Source organism: Eucalyptus grandis, chromosome 3 (assembly GCF_016545825.1).
Source record: "Eucalyptus grandis isolate ANBG69807.140 chromosome 3, ASM1654582v1, whole genome shotgun sequence".
Classification (NCBI taxonomy): domain Eukaryota; kingdom Viridiplantae; phylum Streptophyta; class Magnoliopsida; order Myrtales; family Myrtaceae; genus Eucalyptus; species Eucalyptus grandis.
In genome coordinates, this window is record NC_052614.1 from 25,715,399 (window position 1) to 25,735,847 (window position 20,449).

General features: G+C 38.7%; 2 protein-coding genes across 3 annotated transcripts; both read left to right on the plus strand.

Annotated features, from left to right (window-relative positions):
- Positions 1 to 4,374: 4,374 nt before the first annotated feature.
- On the plus strand, positions 4,375 to 9,750 carry LOC104430835 (cysteine--tRNA ligase, chloroplastic/mitochondrial). Of its 2 annotated transcripts, none has more exons than XM_039308122.1 (9): positions 4,375 to 4,884; positions 5,312 to 5,375; positions 5,641 to 5,802; positions 6,075 to 6,245; positions 6,702 to 6,983; positions 7,123 to 7,248; positions 8,160 to 8,357; positions 8,658 to 8,759; positions 9,094 to 9,750. In XM_039308122.1, the coding sequence occupies exons 1-9, from the start codon at positions 4,493 to 4,495 to the stop codon at positions 9,328 to 9,330; spliced, it is 1,734 nt and encodes a 577-aa protein (XP_039164056.1). In that variant the 5' UTR covers positions 4,375 to 4,492; the 3' UTR covers positions 9,331 to 9,750. The 2 variants fall into 2 exon arrangements, with proteins under 2 accessions (XP_039164056.1, XP_039164057.1); XM_039308123.1 differs by having other exon boundaries at positions 4,762 to 4,884; positions 5,308 to 5,375.
- Positions 9,751 to 10,915: 1,165 nt separating this feature from the next.
- LOC104430836 (TPD1 protein homolog 1-like) lies at positions 10,916 to 11,444 on the plus strand. The gene is made up of 2 exons (XM_010043555.2): positions 10,916 to 10,973; positions 11,083 to 11,444. The coding sequence occupies exons 1-2, from the start codon at positions 10,916 to 10,918 to the stop codon at positions 11,442 to 11,444; spliced, it is 420 nt and encodes a 139-aa protein (XP_010041857.2).
- Positions 11,445 to 20,449: the final 9,005 nt, after the last annotated feature.

Genomic DNA, 20,449 nt, shown 5'->3' on the forward strand with positions numbered 1-20,449 from the left:
ACTTTGATGTTCTGTTGGATTTCCTTAGGAATTCTCTATGAATATCCTTGAGCCCCCTTGAAGCCTTTTAGTTGCTTAAAACGTGCAACCAACCTTCAAGCTTCAGGTTTTCCCCTTCTAGGTCATTTAAACAATCCGTTATTGTCGGGACTTTCGGCTTAGGATTTGGTGAACCTGTCGGTCATATGAGTTTACAATCACTAATCCCCGATAAGAAATATGGACAGTAAATTGGATCATAGAGTTGAATTGGTGATAGATTGGCTTAATTAGTTGTTTTATATTACAGGTGATTTTTAATGTAAAGTTTACATTATTTGAGTATGTTTAGTTAAAATATTGATGTGTATAGTAGAGTTTATTTATGAAAATAAATTCTTGTGAAAATTATTATTTAACAATATAGTGCATTACGAAATTAATTGCGAGATTTTTTTATAAAAAAAAGGCTAGGATATATTTTCAATTTCTATCGACCGATAGCGTCCGTTCTCTCTTGAATTTCATCATTGGTTGTGGCGAATTATATTGTCTCAAAATAAAAGGATAGAGTGAAAATTGAACTTTCCCTCAATACATGTGTGAATTACGCATTCAGATAGGAAAATCAGCTCTTCAAGCAAACTTCATGACCTTCCCAATCTTATAACACAGAGCTTTTCTTATCCGCAAATGAATCTCAACAGCTAGAATTTCCTCAAAGCTACATCCTCGAACCCAACCTGTCAAAATGGCAGGAAAACACATACAGCCTTGAGTGGATATGGTAATGAGGTTGATCCATAGACATGCATAGAACTCGGTGCCCCTTTCAATAAATCGAGATAATTAATTTATGAAAAATTATTTGGTCAATGATTGAGATTTGTTGAGTGAACCAAAGTGATTATTGTATATACCGAGGATCATAATTGAGATTACAAAAGCGGGCGTGACACTTATTTTTCTCATTCATTATATTAACTTGATGATAGCAAGACGGTAAGCCATGAATGAAAATACTATTTGAGTAGAAAAATAATTTTCACTGGTTGACATTGATGTAAACATTGTAATAAAATTGAAATTGAGAAGAATAAAAGAACACACATATTTACTTAAAAACCCTTGTGGAAAAAACCACATGGAGAGGAGAAGCAAAATTCATTTTTAAAATTCTAGAATTAGAAAAGGTGGCTCAAAAGCATTAATACCCTTTTGGTCTCTACCTCTTAACATAATAACTTGAGAAGAACAATTATTTATACTTCTTCATACTTGGGCCATTAGGCCCAAGTCCATATAGGATTCAAGACATACTTAACAAATTTCCATCTTGGCTTGATATCTTAGAATAGACATTAACAACAAACAATCTTTTCCTACCAATAGAGTTAAACCTAAAGGTGCAAGATATAACTTACTTCAAAAATGTTAAACTCGTTGTTGATAAATACACAACTTCAAACAATGCTTTGAATCTGCCAAGCATGGCTTAAAAATATCTCTGTCCTGATTATTTGGAAAACAATCAACAAGATCTGATATAATCCATCAATAAGGGATGCTTAAATCAAACAGATAACGTGGTTAATACATTAATGACACTGTTATTGCAGTAGATGGCAATCTTCAATTTTGTCCTTTTACCTGATTCTCATTCATTAATTGAATGAGCTTTTATTCTAAACTTTTCTTTTTGTTCTTTCAAATAATTGATCATGGAATGCTCCGTCTTTTACAATGCATCTTCGCTTCATTCCTAGTGACTTATAATGCTGGAGAATGGTCGATCAGGCAAGTTGCAAAAACACCCTATTCCATCAGGCAAGTTACAAAAAACCCTATTTTCCCTTTAAAATCAATTGCTATGTGCATTGTCTACACTTTTCCGTCAGCAAATTGTAACACTAAAATACATGGTAGCCGTTTATCTTAAACACCTGGTCTCTCACACGTCCTTTTGCAACGAAATATCATTATGAAACTCCAAGTTTTCATCGAGACTTTTTGTTTTTCAACTTGTCTTCTTTTTGCTTCATTGGCTACTCAGCCATATTGTATTATGATCATGACTGTCTTATTGTAATGTCTTTTACACAAACTTGACCAAATTTTGATTGACTTGGAAGTTTCATTGATTTGGATTTTGTACTACTCAAAGTAGTTTTCTCAAACCAATGCTATATTCATTGTTTCTGTAATTTTTTTAATTGGCAAATTCTATCCAAAAATCCTGGTCTGAGATGTTTCTTGCACACTTAAGCTTTGTAACATAACATTTTGGGAACGAATGATTTTATTCTTTATTCTTAGAGCAAAAAGCTAGTGAGAAATTCGTTTGATAATTTTTATGTTCTTATCACAAAGAAATCATTTTATATTGTTTCCTGAATAGATTTAGAACAAAATCAAGAAGTAGAAAAATTACCTTTGCTCCAGAGAATAATTTCCTAGGCTTAATCGCATCATTTTCTTCATCTTTTCTTCAATTTCTTGTTCAGCATTTCTTTCTTCTTCTCTTCCTTTGCCCGGTCGCCACTGCCATGGCCGAGACCCTACCAAAGCGTCAAAACCCTCGACTACGCCGAGTCACACTCCAGAAGAAGGAGGAAGAACAAGAGAAAAAGGAAATTTAAAAAGAGAAAATATAATCAAAGTTTAAAAATTAAAAAGAACAAATCAAATTTAAAAAATACTACCAAATGCATTTCTATCCCAAGAATAAAATTTTTGGACAATTACTAAGCGCATTTTTACTTAGAAATTATTTCTGAGAATAGATCCCCATAAAAACTATTCCCATGACATAATCAAGTGGTTAAACCCGCCCTTAGTCTCTCACCCATTCTTTTGCACTAAAATATGATTATGGCACTCCAATTTTTTCATTGAGACTGTTATTTGAAAACTTGTCTTGTTTTTACTTTGTCAACCACTGCGCCGCATTGTACATGGGCATGACTCTCTTGTTGTTGTGTCTCTTACACAAATTTGATCAAATTTTGATAGGGCATAACTTTTTAGTTCGACATTTCATTGACTCGGTTTTTATACCTATGGAAAAGCTATGACTCGATGCTTTGAATTCATTAAATTAGAAAAGTTTTTATTTTTGGAAAGAATTCCGGTCGATTATAAGTTTTCCACGCAATGTTTCATTGTTGATAATTGCATCCATGCAAAAGTGGTGACTCAATGTTTTTAATTCATCATATTCGAAAAACTTCGAAAAATCATAATCATGTGTCTTTTACAAAAAAATTGATCAAATTTTGATCACTTATAACTTTTCCTTTTTTTTTATTCACTCAATTTTCACACCAATAGAAAGTCCATGACCCCTATACGTTTCTTAACAAATTGGCCATATACATCTATTAAAGGATACGAATTTCGAACCAAATACTCACCTTAAACACAAATTTGAGTGGTTTAGCCCTTGACTAATGTTTTAAAAATGGATAATGATAGAAATGATCCTTGAATTTTGACTCAATGAATAATATGATCACTAAACTTTTGGTTTATATTCAATGCAGTTTCTAAATTATATGAAAAATGTCCTATATTGTTTCTAAACTTGAATTAACGAAAGAATACTATTAAACTTTTTTTATAGTTTAAGGATTAAATTGAACATATATAAAAATTTAGAAATCATATCAATAAATTTAAAGCTGGAAGACTTACATTACATATTAGGATAAAGTTCAAGAATCATATTGAACAAATAAAAAAATCCAATGATCATACCACACATTAGGCCCTGATTGAAGCATCATATATGTCATTTTTCTTTTAAAAATCACCAATTTGGCCTCTTCCTTTGGTATGGTCCTTTGACAATCTAACCTGGTTCAATCACTAAGCCGGTTTGATATTAGAAGGATTTGGCCAATTAGGCTTCAACCGTTATTTCTCTTCTTGATCATTTTGTGTTTAATTGCGTGCACAAGTGAAATTTGATTCGGTCTCATTAGGTTCTCTTAAAAGGAGACAAGTACACTTGAAATTCTAAAATTTATTATGAACATGCAATTGAATCCTAAAATTTTTAATAAGTACAAGTAAGTTCTAAAATTGATCATGAAAATGCAATCGAGTGCTCAAATTTTTAAAAAACACAGTCAAATTTAAAATTTGTCATCATAGTATAATAGAATCCTCAAATTTTCAAAAAACGAAATCAACAAAAGGAGTTGATTAAACTAATCTAACAAGTTTTAATACTTCATTATACTTTTTGAAAGTCTCAAAACTCAATTATACTTTCTGTTATAAATTTTAAAAATTAAATTATACTTTAAAAAATGTAATATTTAATTATAATTTCGTTATAAGTTTTAGAATTTTCATGGCAAACATTTCAAAGTAAAACAAGCTCATCAAGGCAGTGGAATCATCCTCAATCTCGTCCTGACCATGTGGATAACACCCCTGCAAGCACAAATCCGTGGAAGTGCCAGAAGAAGGGGCTACGAACCCATGAAACCTTGACTGCCCATCTCCCATGGCTTCGTTCCTCAAGCTCTGCAAGCCCTTCTTCCTGACCCGCTTCTCTTCACTCCCCAACTCTCCGGCGGCGACCACCCATCTCAGGACCCACCTTTGTCGGGCGCTCGTCAGGCCCAGGAAGCGGCACGGCTCGTTCTGCTCCAGTTCTCTGAGCTCGTCCCGGCCGTTGGCGAGCCGCGAGTCGTCGAGCGAGCGCGGCGGGGACGGGGGCGATGGCCCGGCGCCGGCGGCGGAGCTCTGGCTGTTCAACACGATGAGCAGGAAGAAGGAGGCGTTCAGGCCCAAGGTGGAGGGCAAGGTGGGGATGTACGTGTGCGGGGTCACCGCTTACGATCTCAGCCACATTGGGCACGCTCGAGTTTATGTCACCTTCGATGTGTTGTACAGGTGCTTCTCTCTTTTCTCTGAAAATTTATGCTGTGTGCATAAATGAGGCGGAGTTTCTGGGAGTGAGTATGGGTATTTGCGAGTTAGACTTGAGGTTCTTAATCTAATTACATCGGATTAGGTGGTAATATTTATTGGGGAGGTGGAAAGTTTTGAACTTTGATGATTATTGGTTGAGAATTGGGGAATGCGAATTGTGTTGGAGACCTCGGCCTATGACTATGTTAATAAGGGAGAAAAGAGTGGGAATAATGAAAGTTATTGAATTCCTGATTTTGGTTTTGGATTTTGATTGGATTTGTTCATACTCTCTTTTCTCCAGGCTAGTGAGGGCATCACCTTGTTTCGATAGAATATTTTCCGTGTGGAATTTGGCTTGAAATGCTAATCAGAATTTTGTGTTGGGTGTTTTTTGGAAATTAGGCAGATACCTTAAGAATTTGGAGTATGAAGTTTGCTATGTCCGTAACTTCACCGATGTTGATGACAAGGTGAGTTGGATTTATGGGTTGCATCATTTCTGTTGAAGACATGGCATATTGCACATATGAAGTTTCAGAGGTAGTTTTGACCTGGAAAGTCAAGTTTAGCCATTTATCTCTTGATGGTCTTGAGTTTACTGATTCATACTCCGTCATTGTGTCACTGTTATTGTCATATCGTTGAACATTATGCTATTGGAGTAAAATGTTAACTGCAAATTGTCATTGTTCAATGAAAAAATAGGAACCTGAACACAGTTTCCATATTTTGTAGATAATTGGTAGAGCAAATGAACTGGGGGAGGACCCTATCAGCTTGAGCAAGAGATACTGTGAAGAATTTAATGTCGATATGATGCATCTTCATTGCCTGCCTCCTTCTGTTGAGCCTCGTGTTTCAGACCATATGCCTCAGATAATTGACATGATCAAGAAGGTATGACATGATCAAGAAGGTAATCTTTTGGTATGATTACGTGAGTATTGGCACCATTATCAAATCAAGCAATAAAGTGCGCTTCAAGCATGTAATGGGTGCTCATAAATGCAGAGTTTGGCCATACGCATACATTGATTGTGACCTATTTAGTGGTGTATAAGTTTTCTGGATTATTCAATAGTCAGGGTAGTTCAATTTTGTTAGTTAAGTCTCGCTACAACCTGAGCCGTGGTTCTGAATTTGGATTGCTTTATGTCCTTTCTTGACAGATTTTGGATAATGGTTGCGCATACCAAATTGATGGTGATGTGTACTTCTCTGTTGACAAATTTCCCGAATATGGACAACTATCTGGGCGAAAACTAGAAGATAATCGAGCTGGTGAGAGAGTTGCAGTAAACTCGAGGAAGAAGAATCCTGCTGATTTTGCTTTGTGGAAGGTACTGCAATTGCAAGATGCACCAATTTATCTCAGATTTGTTTGAACATTGTGAATTCTACTCAGCAAGAAAAGAAGATTGTGTATTCCACATTAATTTGCTATCAGACAGCTCTCTCCTTATTAGATTCAGTCTGCTTCTGCCAATGGCTGCAGGAGAACATGCTAAGGGCTTGCTTTATTAAATCAGGAAAAAATTCAATAATGTTTCGTTTGCTCATCACTCAGATCTTGTTCCAAATAGCATTTTATGGAGTAACAACAAATATTCTGATTATATCATGTTATAATTGTGCTATTTCTGCAAGAGGAGTTGTGAGAAAGCAGAAACTTGTATCTTGGGATGATCATCACCCAGCAGATTATTTTTGAAGTTTCTTGTCTATGTCTGGCTGAAATTAGGTGCTAATTTAACAAAGAATAGAGTTAATGAGTATTGTTTTTAATTATGTTGCAGTCTGCAAAGGAGGGTGAGCCCTTCTGGGAGAGTCCTTGGGGTCCTGGAAGACCTGGATGGCATATAGAGTGCAGTGCCATGAGTGCTGCCTATTTGGGTTATTCATTTGACATTCATGGTGGGGGAATGGATCTTGTCTTTCCTCACCATGAGAATGAAATTGCTCAGAGTTGCGCGGCATGTAGACAGAGTAATATTGGCTACTGGATACACAATGGTTTTGTCACTGTGGATTCAGAAAAGATGTCCAAATCCCTTGGGAACTTCTTCACAATTCGTCAGGTGAAGAATCTGAGGTTCTGTTAGATGATCATTCGGCTGATCCTTGATGATTGTAGTTCCTGCTGGGTGATTTTTCATCTCTATATAATGGGTTTGGCATTTGAAGTTAGATTTGATTTTGCTTAACTCTCTTTTATAGGTGATCGAGTTATACCATCCACTTGCTTTGAGACTTTTCTTGTTGGGGACCCATTATCGATCACCGATAAATTATTCTGATGCACAGCTTGAGAGTGCATCAGAACGTATGTATTACATTTATCAGGTATGAAATCTACTTCTAAGTGTTAGAACTCTCTCTCTCATTTTCTAGCCTAGGAAGACCAGTTTCAGGAAGATTCTTTTGTTCAAACATGTCAAAATTTAGATGTCCAACTGGTAATCCAAATTGCAGAAAAGTGAGAAGCAGGGCAGAGAAAGCAGAAAATCTCTCTCCTCTCTCTCTCTCTCTCTCTCTCTCTCTCTCTCTCTCTCGCATTGTCTAGCACAGAAAGACCATGCTTCAGGAAGATTCTTTTGTTCAAACGTGTCAAAATTGAAATGTCCAACTGGTAATTCAATTTGCAGAAAGGTAAGAAGCAGGGCAGAGAAAAAGCAGAGAATTAGTTAAGGAAGGGATGAAACAAAACAACCACCTAATGACATACCTCTGTAGACATCAATCTACTTGAATAACTATATGTGGCTATTTGGTTGCTCTTTCCTCTCAAGACAAATGAATCATTTAAAAGGGCCAAAATATGGATAGTGGAGATGGAATGCTGCTAATGTGTTCGCAATTCAGAATACAAGCTAAACAGGATAAGGCAATCTGCTGCTCAAAATTGAGACGTGCATTTCCAGTATTCTCCAACTTTTAATGGACATTAGAAATATATTTGACCATCATTTCATATTAATAATTAACATGGGTACCTTGGCATAACCATATGATAACTGCAGATATTAGAATAGTGTGGCCTTGCATTTTCTCTTTTGCAGCAAGATTGGAGAACTGATCTCAAAGTGCATGTTGGGATTTATATTCACATCAATAAGAATTAGATTCTAATTTGCCTCAGCACATTGAAAACTCAAGTATGAGTTTATTTATCCACAATGCTGTCACAAATCTACCAAGCATTGGCTTAATACTGAATTGCATTTTTGACACAAAGAATTTAAATTTTGTTGCAGACATTGTACGACTGTGAAAATGTTATTAGTCAGCATGCTATACAGCAAGATAACATCCCACCCGATGCACTGGATTGCATTGCGAAGTTCAAGAATGAATTTGTGGCCTCGATGTCTGATGATCTTCACACCACCGTTATTCTGGCAGCACTTTCTGACCCCCTGAAGAACATCAATGATCTGCTGCATACCCGAAAGGTCGGGAAACTAGGTTTACAAATGTGCAATTCACTGTTTTATCCAGACAACTTTTATAGGATGTCTGATGTTTGACCTACATGGTCCTATTTGATAAAGTTTTACTTTCTCAGTTCAATTGTTGTAATACTCATCTCAAATGAATTGTCTTAGCTATGTGGCGAATTTGCTGATGTGTGTCAATTATGAAATTGTGATAGATATCATAGATCGATATGGTAATCTGCTTACTTTTCCTTTTTATTCATGAGTGCTACTATTTCTTTGGCTTATATGGTTTAATTTTGATGATGCGTGTAGGGGAGGAAGCAACAACAGCGAATGGAATCACTGGCTGCTTTAGAAAAAGTAATCAGGAATGTTTTGACTGTTTTAGGACTACTACCCGGCAGTTATTTAGAGGTATGAATGCCTGCTTTGATATAGAAATTATGTTCATGTTGTTATGTAGCATCCAGAAGCTCTTTTTCTCGCATTCATGTCATAAATATTTAAAAAAGATTGCAATTCTGTTTGCTGCATAATACCACTTCTACAAGTATCATGAAAAACGATACCCTGAAAAATGTATGAAAATTTAGTCTCAATTATTGGCAATTCCTTCCTATCTAGTGTCGCCTTTTTTTTTTTTTTTTTAAGGGTGAAATTCATGGCCTTTGCTTCAGATGTTTGCTCCTTGGGAAGTTGTGTTGCCATTGTGGAGTCATAATAGTCAACGGTCTATTTCTCCTGGCAGGTTTTGCAACAGCTGAGGGAAAAAGCGCTGAAGCGTGCAAAATTAACAGAAGAGGAGGTCCTGCAAAAAATCAGAGATAGAACTGCCGCAAGGAATGCTAAAGAGTACGAGAAATCGGACACGATAAGGAAACATTTGGCTTCTGTTGGGATTGCCCTTATGGACAGTCCCGACGGTACTACTTGGAGACCAACCGTTCCACTGTCAATGCAAGAGCAGATGGGTCCTGTGACATAAGCGGTCCCCAACATGCCAAAATCAGTATACGTCTTCATCGAGCTGCTCTGTTTAACTTCTGCTGTTTTAGGTGATATCATCTCAGGAGCGGGTTCCAGGATTTTTTGAGTCACAAGGTAAATCAAGAACGCAATTGCTATGTTTAGTCGAATCAAAGTTAAGTTGTATTTAAATACAGAGTTGAGAGCTTGGGGGTGTGCCAAATTATTCTTTCTAAGATCATTTTTGCCTGAAGGAATTGCCCAAAAAAAGTAATGAAGACGTTAAAATGCCGATTATCTGAGGGCAGAAAGCTCAGCGACACTTTTGTCGCCATTTTTTAGCATTTTATTTGTTCACGTTTTCTTATTTCTCTTGTACTGTCATGAATTGTTTGTTTGTTTTTTTTCAAAAGGAAGCTCATCATAGATTATGTCTTTCTTTCTTATTAGTAGAAACATGTGCTAGCTTGATAAAATTGACAAAATGTCGAATGTAAGACGATTGATCTGATAGAATGGATCCATAAACTCCAGTGGCAAGAGAGGATTTAAACGAGTGACTGCAAGACTCTTCGTTCATGCGTGCTCTTAAAGGATTTGTCGCCTGGGAAAATAAAAGAAGATGATGGGTTATCGTCTATGCAAATGCTACGTGTTTCCAATGTTTCGATTGCGTCCAAGGGGGAGTAATTTTCGGAGAGATTTTTGTCCATAGAACATGATTCTTTTACCATTAGTTGGTGACATTTACTGAGGATAGATATTATGGAGGAGATGCCCCAGTGGCCAGATTTTTGCTTTTCCCTCAGTCGCAAAGTGTTGTTGGAGATCATTTTTTAGTACCCCCTTCCTCCCATGTTAAAAGTAATCTTCATTTCTGCTATATCAATTGTTAAAAAATAATCTATTATGCACGGGAAAATATTCATTGGTTTGATATAACCATATCAACATCCTATGGGGCATGTACTCTCTCTCTTGAATGACGGAGAGACAATGGTCAGCCACAAATTTCTTTCGTGAAAACCGGTTAACTTCCTCAATCAGTTTTAATTTTTTATTCCATCTTCTTTTTCTTTTTTTTTATTTTTTGGACTTCTACGCTTTCTTATTTCCTTACCGTAAACTCAAATTTAGAGACAAAATCATAAGAAACAATTTAAAGCTAATTGATATATGAAGAAACAAATCAAGGTAATAATATTCAAACGATAAGAAACAAATCAAAGTGATTATATTCAAACAATAAAAAAATAGTCAAAGAGCTTAGTTGCAACTTTTAAAATAGTGGATATTATTCCCCCCAAAAAAAAGAAGGAATGTAATTATCTCTTACACTCTGAACTTCCAATTATAGTAAGATTTTGTAATTGAATAAGTCATAATTACTTGCAAAGCCAATGTTTTAAGTGCTTTTTCATCATTTAAATATAATAAGATCTATATAATGAAGAGAGGTTATTCCCATAATCAAGCACAAACTGATCTCAATAAATGCTGCAGTGTTCATGCTTAAGTCCCATCAAATCTTTCGTGCTCTTCCTCTACGCAGAGAGGTTATAAACATAACATTAAAAAAATAAAAAAAGGGAAGAAGAACTGCCATGGCGTCTGTCATGAAGTTTTTGGGTGCGGCTTTGCTTCTGCTTCTCTACAGCAAAGGTAAGCGTCTCATTCTTGCACTAGAGAAGATAACAATGCAGCGCGGCATATCGAGTTCTGGGAGAAGCTCGGAGTGCGAGTTTTCGCTTATCGCGGTGAATTTTCGCAGGGACGTATTCTTGTGAGCCGGACGAAGTGAGCCTGGGGCAGTACGACACGGGCGATCTGTACTCGAGCGCGCCAGTGTACAACGTGACATTCTACAACGGGTGCACGGACTGCGACGTGGTCGACCTCTCCCTAAGATGCCCGGGGTTCAAGACCCTGAAGCCCATCGATCCTTTCATCTTCAAGCCTTCCGGCGACTCTTGCATCATCAGCAGAGGCCTGCAAATCTACACGGGCGTGACGATCAACTTCACCTACGCTTGGGAATCCCAGTACCCTTTCGAGATCGCGCATTACCATTTCGAGTGTGCTCCTCCTCCGGAATCGGAGGTAAAGGGCGCGGCGAGGATCGTAAGGGGCTGACGAGGTTCTTCATATTGTGGTTTTCCAAGCCCTAGGACGTGGGATCGTGCTGCATAGTTCGTTGTCCTATGTTCGCTGTCCAGTTTTGTTGCTGGTGATGTTTTGTTTCCTTATTAATAAATCAATGAACAATCTTGTTGCCCAAGTGGTGTTTTTCGCTTCTTCTTCTTTTGTCCATCTGAGGCTAGATAAGCAAGGGGTGCGCAATATCAAGTCGAGTCAGGCCGCTGCACTGTTATGTTCGATCACGACGCAACTCACATATTTTGTGCTTGACACTCGATTAGAACTTAACTAAATTGCACTTGACTTGAAATGTAAAAGATAGACTTGGCTCGATCCAACTAGGTTCGATCATATATATAATGGCATGATTTGTAATTTTGAGGTTGTTTAAGTCTAGCATAATAAAAAAAAATATTGAAAAAAAAAATATTGGTACTTGATAAGGCTCACAAGCTTGTTGATATGTACTATATTAGCCAGCTCGAGTTTAATTCGATAAGCTATATGAATAGTTCGAAATTAGTCAAAAATTGCTAGGGTTATGAATATTTAATTTCAAGTATGGGGTTCGTTTTGCACACTGCAAAGAGGTCGGATAAAGGCCCAAAAGTAAGTTGAGAACTTGAGAGTTGGAGTAGAACAGATTTAAAAAAATTGATTTTATTGTGATGAGAAAATTTTCTTTATAGACAAATAAAGGAGATTTAATAACAAAATAAATCAAATCAATTACAAAGTCATATCCCGCTACGAATCGGTCGTAGTAATGATTTCCGTTAAATCCATCATAAAACAATTGCTTTAGATAATTAAGAACCATTGAAATATCCACCATTAATTTTCCTTTTAATACTTATAGTAACTACAAAATATAGCTTTACTTGGTCTTGCTTTATTTTGACCCAAGTTCCCGATCATGGAATTGCATTTTGCCATTTAATGCAAAGAATTGTGAGTCCAAAACATAATTGTCCCCACAGATTTTGGCTAGAAACAAAATCGGATTCCCATGGCTTATAAGTAAGCAAATCACCTGTCTACCCATAGGCAGGCCTGAGTTTTATATGCAAGGACGTCAAATCCTCATAAATATCTGAGAATATTATTTGAAATAAGGCAAAAAATTAATGTGAGAAATCTGAGCATCATAAAAATTGCAACCCCTGTCAAGATTTTGATCCTTGTTTTCGTTATGCTTCTTGTTCACAAAGGTAAGGGAATTGATGGTCTTTTTTTTTTTTCTTTTTCTTAAATAGAGACTTGTGTCACAATCTATGAAACATCCCGTGCTCGTGATATTTGTGAGTGGTGCTTAAGGTTATCAAGTAAAGACTGAGGATGTAGAGGGAATGAAAACAATTGGTTTGTAAGAGTAGTGTTAAAATGGTTAATGCTAAAAGTTCCAGGATCGAAGGATTATATTACTTAGAAGCTTTGAAAGCGAAATTAGCCCCCCATACACAAACTAATTGAGAGTCGATGCCGCTCTCTTGATGAGGTTATGAGAAGTCAAAACCAGTTGTTGAGTCTAAGAAAATTTGGGAGAATTACCAAAAAAGTCCTAAACCTATTGTGATTGTGCCAATTTAATCATAAACTTTTTTTTGCCAACTTAGTCCTAAACCTTTATTAATGTACCAATTCAGTTCATCCAGCCAAAATTGGGGGCCGGCCGGTGCCGACGTGGACACCGGGCGGTCATGGCTGAACGATTTTTTAATAATTTTTTTTTTTTTTTTCGATTTTTTTTATTTTTTTAAAAATTTCTTTCTTTTTTTCTTTTTTTTTTTTTTTTTCCTATCTCTTCTTCCGGGGCGCGCCGGCGGCCGGCCGAGGTGGCGAGGGCCGCGAGGCTCGCCCCGCCCCACCGGCGAAGGCGAGCCTCGCCAGCCGATGGTGAGCCGCCGTCGCCCGGGCGAGGCTCGGCCTCGCCCGCCATGGCAAGGTCAACCCGCCTTGGCCGGGAGAGGGTCGACCTCGCCGCAGGGCCGGTGCAGGCCGCCGTGCCGGCGAGGCTCGCCCCAGCCGGCATCGGCGAAGGCGAGCTCGCCCAATGACGGCGAGGCCGCCGTCGCCAGATCCGGGCGAGGCTCGACCTCGCCATGGCCGGGCGAGACCGAGCCTCGCTTGGCTGGGCGACGGCGGCCCGCCGCGCTGGCGAGGCTCGCCGCGCTGGTGGCCGGCGGGGGCGAGCTCTCGCAAAGGCCGGCGAGCCGATCTCGCCGGCCCTCGCTCTGCCGGCCAGCGCCTTGGCCAGGAAGAAGAAGATAGGAAGAAAAAAAAAAAGAAAAAAGAAGGAAAAAATAAAAAAAATCAAAAAAAAAAAAAAATTATTAAAAAATTATTAAAAAATCGTTGCCGGCCGCCAGCGTCACGTTAGCGCCGGGCAGCTAATTTTGGCCGGATGGACTGAATTGGTACAATTGTAAAAGGTTTAGGACTAAATTGGCCAAAAAAAGTTTAGGACTGAATTTGCACAATTGCAATAGGTTTAGGACTTTTTTGGTAATTCTCCCGAAAATTTGTTGTCTCGCTCGATAAACTGCATGTCCGAACTAAACTAGGCGTGGCATGAGGTGAAGTCCACTCTCCAAATGCCTCATACGCTACTTCGCCGCCAAGGAACTACCAGCCCATGACAATTTGTTATCAAAGTAGTATCCCTCTAGTAAGTGGATGAGTCGGAGAAAGATTCGATTCCTTGCTCCAATGTGGGTTGAACTGTAGAGTACTAGTGGTCTACCCAGTCCTATGAGGGTGGAGAGTGAATCATCGGGGCAAAAGATGCTTGGACAAAGCATGGCTCTTGACTAGCTTCTAGGATGACAATGGGGGCACAGGAGAAGAATCGGTTCCTTACCGAGTAAGTTGAGTTGGAAAAGAACGGATTCTTCATTGAATGAGGATAACGTTCCTGGATTGATCGGTGAATCCAAAGAAGAGGTCTACTACCACGTTTTCAACAAGAAAGGAACCTACATTGGTCTGCTAGGGTCAAGATGCTTAGTAGGCAAAAATGGTGCTGCCAAAAAATGCAGTTGGTGAAAAATGCCACACTTGCCAAGGAAAGCGCAAGTGACCAAAAAGGGGCCTAAATAGCTAAGATCAAAAGAGGCCATCAATGGAGCAAAACTTGTTTTGTTGGACGAGCATGATATATGATCTCAAAAGTGGCACATCAATGGTTAAGGGACACAAGGAAGCGACAGAACAAACCACAACAAGGGCATTGTAGAATTGAGTGGAGGAGAATGTCACGGTCCATGAAACCTCCCATTCTTGTGACACGTGTGAGTAGTGCTTGAGGTTATCAAGTGAAGAGTGAGAATGTAGAGGAAATGAACACAATTGGTTCATAAGAGTAGTGTCAAGATGGTTGATGCTAGAAGTTCTAGGATTGAAGGATTATATTACTTAGAAGCTCTGAAGGCAGGGTTGGCTTCCCTTGCACAAATTGGTCGGGAGCCGATGCCGCTCTCCTGATAAAGCCATGGCTGGCTGAAACCAGTTGTTGAGTCTAAGGAAATTTGCTATTTCGCTCGATGGACTAAATGCTTGAGCTAAGCTGGAAGTGGCACGATCTTGTATAAGGAAGCTATTCACCATTTGTTCTCTAGGGCAACTATGGAACGAGGGCTAACCTGGTGAATTCCACTCTCCAGGTGCCTCACGGGCTAATTTGCGGCCAAGGAACTACTAGCTTGTGACAATTTGATATCAAAACAGGATCCCTCTAGTAAGTGGGTGAGTTAGAGAAAGATTGACTCCTCACTCTAGTGTGGGTTGAACTAGAGAGTATCATTGGTCTACCTAGTCCAATGAGGGTGGAGAGTGAATTGCCGGGCAAAAGGTGCTTGGACAAAGTGCAACTCTCGACTAGCTTTTAGGATAACAATGGGGACATGAGGGAAGAGCTGGTTCCTTGCCAAGTGAGTTGAGTTGGAGAAGAACCGTTTCCTCATTGAATGGAGATAACATTCCTAGATCGATCGGTGAATCCAAAGAAAATGTCTACTTCCATGTTTTTAATAAGAAATGAACCTCCATTGGTCTACTAGAGTCAAGATGCTTAGTGGGCAAAAATGGTGCTCCCAAAAGATGCCGTTGGCGAAAAATGCCACACTTGTCAAGGAAAGCATAAGTGACCGAAAAGGACCCTAAAAGTTGAGATCAAAAGAGGCCATCAATGGAGCAAGACCCTTTTTATTGGGTGAGCATGACCATTCGATGCATGATCCTAAAAGTGGCACATCAATGGTTGAGGGACACAAGGAAGCAACATAATAGACTACAACGAGGGCGTTGCGGAATTGAGTGGGAGAGAATGTCACGGTTTGTGAATCCTCCCATACTCATGACACTTGTGAGTGGTGCTTGGAGTTGTCAAGTGAAGAATTAGGTTGCAGAGGGAATGAACACAACTAATCCATGGGAGTGGCATCAAGACGGTTAGTGTTAGGAGTTATAGGATTGAAGGATTATATTACGTAGAAATTCCAAAGGTGAGGTTGGCTTCTCATGCACAAATTGGTTGAGAGTCGATGCCGCTCGCCTGACGAGGCTACGACAAGTCGAAACCAGTTGTTGAGTCTAAAGAAATCTATTGTCTGGCTCGATGGACTAGACATCCGAGCTAAGCTGGATGTGGTACAATCTCGTATAAGGAAGCTATTTACTGCTTGTTATTTGGAACAACTATGGAATGAGGGCTAACCGGTGAATTCCGCTCTCCAAGTGCCTCACGGGCTGTTCTACGGCCAATGAACTGCTAGACCGTGACATTTGACTCATTCATTTATTTTTTCCTAATGTGTCTTGGGTTGTTGAACTCCAGTTCTCGAGTTAGTTTTACTGCATTCCATCTTTCTTCAATCGTTATCAGAAATTTCAATCTCGACTGCAGCAAGATTGTTTTTGTTCTTACTCATTGCACCGATGATCATAGATTTATCATAGAAATAACCATTCACCTCGCCAAAAAATTATAAGAAAGATAAAATTGGAGTGCAAACCTTTTCTTTTGGGTTTTGCCCTATGTCTAACCATGTTTTAGGTTTTTATTGCATAAATCTAACAAAATCAGTCCAGACTCCGGACAACATGTTCATTATAGACTTCACTTAATATACAGAGTGCTATATAATATAACAAAGTGTATGGTCAAAACATAGATATCGAAACCAGCACGACAACAATAAACATAGCCTTTCTATTCTCGTACTGAACCCTAGGATTTTCGATGGAACATTACAGCAGTGCGACGGTAATCTGGATATTTGGTACATCTCATGCATGCGTCGCTCTTTCTTAATGTTGTGTGCGCGTCTGAAATTTATTTTTCATGTGTGCTCTTCAAGATTTGAACATGTGAACTAACCCTCCACTTCTAACGTGATGCGCAGGCAATTGTCAATGCGATCCGGAAGATCTTAAGATTGTGCAATCCAAAACAGGAGCCGTTGTGCGGCACAAACCAGAGTGGAATGCGACCATCAACAAGGATTGCCCTTGCGTTATAAAGGACGTGAGTTTAGTCTGCCCGGCTTTCCGGACCACGGAGTGCATCGACCCTTCAGCCCTGGAGATTCAAGGGGACGGGTATCTCCTCAACCACGGGGAAGGCTTCAACCCATCGTTCAACTTCACGTGCGCGTGGGATGATTCTTACCCATTCAAAGTCGATCCCGATTTTCGTATTGAATGTTCATAAGAGGAGAACGGATCAGTGCTGTTGTGTCGAAGGAAATGCCGAGTAAGAGCTCTTTGCCACGCTCGGTTTCTTCTTTTTTCTGTTGATTTTTCATTACTAGACTTTAGTGTGCTTAGTTGATCAGTTGCCAAAAATTTGTCTATCCTATTAGCATGTTGTGCACCTTGCTGTAATGTGATTCAGTCTCGAGCATTGTTTAATGCATATGACAAACTAGTCGTGGAAGCAATGCAGGACAACAAAGTCTCTCTGTCTTCTACGATCTTCACCGATTAAAGATCATGAGAAATTGTACAAAGCATTTCAAAGCAATTTCGGTCGCGGTATATTTGCCAAGAAAGGCGTTTGAAACAATTATTCACAATCACAATAATTAGTAATTAGCAAGACAGGAAGTTCAATCTTGAGTAGATGAGGAAAGATGAAGAGCATAACTTGCGCAACTCAATACATCAAACAAGTTGTGAGGGTAAGGCTCCTGGAGAGTAAGCTTTGATTGGGAGATTGAATTGATGCTGACGCCTCCTTTTTCCTTGGTAATTAAGTCGAAACAGATTAACAGCAAATCATTGCCCAGGCACTCGTGGCAACGACAGATCTCTTCCTTTTGGGCAAAATTTTGTGTCACCGAGGATCATTAGTGATGCAGTCTATGTTGTTTGTGTAATGCTAACTATTCTAAAAACTTCAATTATTAGATGAATGCGTGATTTATTATTTAAAATATTTTATCACTCCCCCTCACATGAAGGTTGAACTTTGATCATAGCCTAAAGCGTGGAATTATGTAATTGAGGAGGCAAATATAGGCCTAGAGGCAAATAAGAGTTTGGAAGATTCGAACTCAAGATCTTTTTGCTCTAATGTCATATGAGAATTTGTGAATATGAGATTTTGTAGAAACACTACCAACTAATCTAAAATTTTAAATTGTTAGATGAAGTATGGTTTATTATATAAATATTCTATCATTTTGAAGACCTAATGACATTATATAATGAAAACCTAGGTCCCTTACAGGCTTAATTTAGGCCTAATTAAATCAATGTACTCTAATAACTTAAAGCCCAACTCTAATGGGCTGAATTTGATTCAATTAAGCTTAATGCGTTTGGGCAGCCCTTGTGCATGAGCTTCGCCCAATCTAATTTTACTTATGGGTTCTAATAACAAGGCCTCTTATTCCTTAAAGGCTTATTCTAATTAAATTTAAAGCCTCTTACTTTAACGGACTAAACCCAACTCAATCAAAGCTCAAAACCCTCCTTTGTGATTTCTTGCGACTACCTCTCCTTGGGCTACCTGAATTCTGCTTCTTAACGGGCCCAGTCCAAATAATCCAATTAAGCTTAGGACCTCAAACCACCGCCGGTCCAATTAAATGCAACGAATGAACTTATCTATATATTACGAAAAATGCTGCCAAAAACTATATGTAATCTAATTAATTTGTTTTTGCTAGGAGCTGGGGTCAGTCCCTAATTTACTATGCAAATAATTCTTAAATAATTAGTCAAAATCTAAGTGTCAACAGGCTTTTCCTATCAAGTCAGACTCGAAAAATGTATGAAAGGGGGCAAGACAAGACAATTATATGATGTCATCATGTACTATTAAAAGCAATAACTACATAGTTTTGAAAGGAAAGAAAATGGGTGTATATAATGAATTAGTACACTTATTGGTGCCAGTATTAGTGCACAAGCCGGTGCAAGCGGGCTCTACCTATTACGATGCCCATACTAGGCAACCTCATCCACTTTTTCAACTCCACCAACCACAACTAGGGGTGGCGAAATGGATCCATGACCGATTTTCTAACTCATATTTTACTTTAATGTGTTGCATGTTGGTTATGAAAATATAAAGACTTGGCTAAAATAGATTCAAAAAGTTTTAGGCTAAGTTATATTGGTTGAAAAATGTATGACCCATTTTTGACCTATTTTTGATATTAAGCGGATAACGTAACACAAAGTTTTCTCAACTCATATAAAGACCTACTACTTTTCAGTTGCTTTTTCATTTTTTGTTCCCTTTCTTTCTTTTTCTTTTTCTTCTTTGTTGTGGTCAGCGACCAGCCACGGGTGAGCTCGAGCTCGCCAAAGTCCAATTAGGTCGAGCCTCATCGACTTGTGGCGAGGCTCGACGCCGGCGAGCTCGGGCCTCACCTAATCTAGCAACTTGGAAAATGGTTTTCCTTTAATGTGTTTTAATAATACGGATTGGGTTAAGTGTGGGTCATTTAATTTATATTGCATGAAAATAATCAAAATGGGTTAAATGAGTCAACTCATTTTTGATCCAACCCAAATCCGATCTAATCCATCCATTTGACATTCCTAACTACAAATATGTTCTTAGGGAAGTCTCGAAAAATATGCATGTGGTGTCTAGCTCTTTTCAATAGGCATTGACAGAAAATTAAATCGGATTCATGACCCAACACTAATCCGCATTGTAAAGTAACGATCAATGATTGTACCTTCTTGATTTTCAAGGGACCTCTTGTTTTAGTACTTGGCTTTTGGTGCCGGAGTTGCTTCTTTTCTCCGTAGGTGCAGTTGATTTTGTCTTCACAACTTTTCTTCAACGTTCCAGGGCTTGGGTATCTCTATGTTCGGTTTGAGTCCCTCGGTATTTCTCTTGTTATCGCTGCTGGTTACCGCGGACAAACCGTCTCCAGCTCTTCCTGTGTGGGACTTCCGTCTCGCGTGCGTCACGTGTTTAAGCAAACTTTGGACCTCAGCAACCATACCCATCATAAATTTCTCTCAAACCCGCCAGGGAAAAAAGAAAATGGAAATTCTTATAGAACCTACGGGATAAAAGAAAAAGGAAATTTCGAATTAGGATCTAAAGTGAGACATTTTTCTTAAAATAAAATCTAGAGTGGACATTATCTCATATAAGACCTAAAATAACCACTTTAGTCTCTAATAAGCTCTCGAGGTCACCGGTGATGAACGAGTCCACACATTTCATGTGCATCTTTCATGCATCTTAAGTGGATTTTTTGTGAGATGCGTGTAAGATTCATGGGCTCGCTGCCCGATAAAGATTTGGTTGGCTAATGAGCTCAAGACCCTATTTGAGAGTTAACCCCAGGGCTTAACATGAGACAAGTTCCCTTTGGGCCCTTTTTTGATAAAATGGTCCAACTTCAAATCCTTCCTTGAAATTTGCCATCTTTTCTTCCTTCATCTTGCTTTTAATTGACCCGAGTTCCCTATAATTGCATTTGCCATTTTATGGAAAGAATCATGGTGACAATATTCTATGTTTTTCC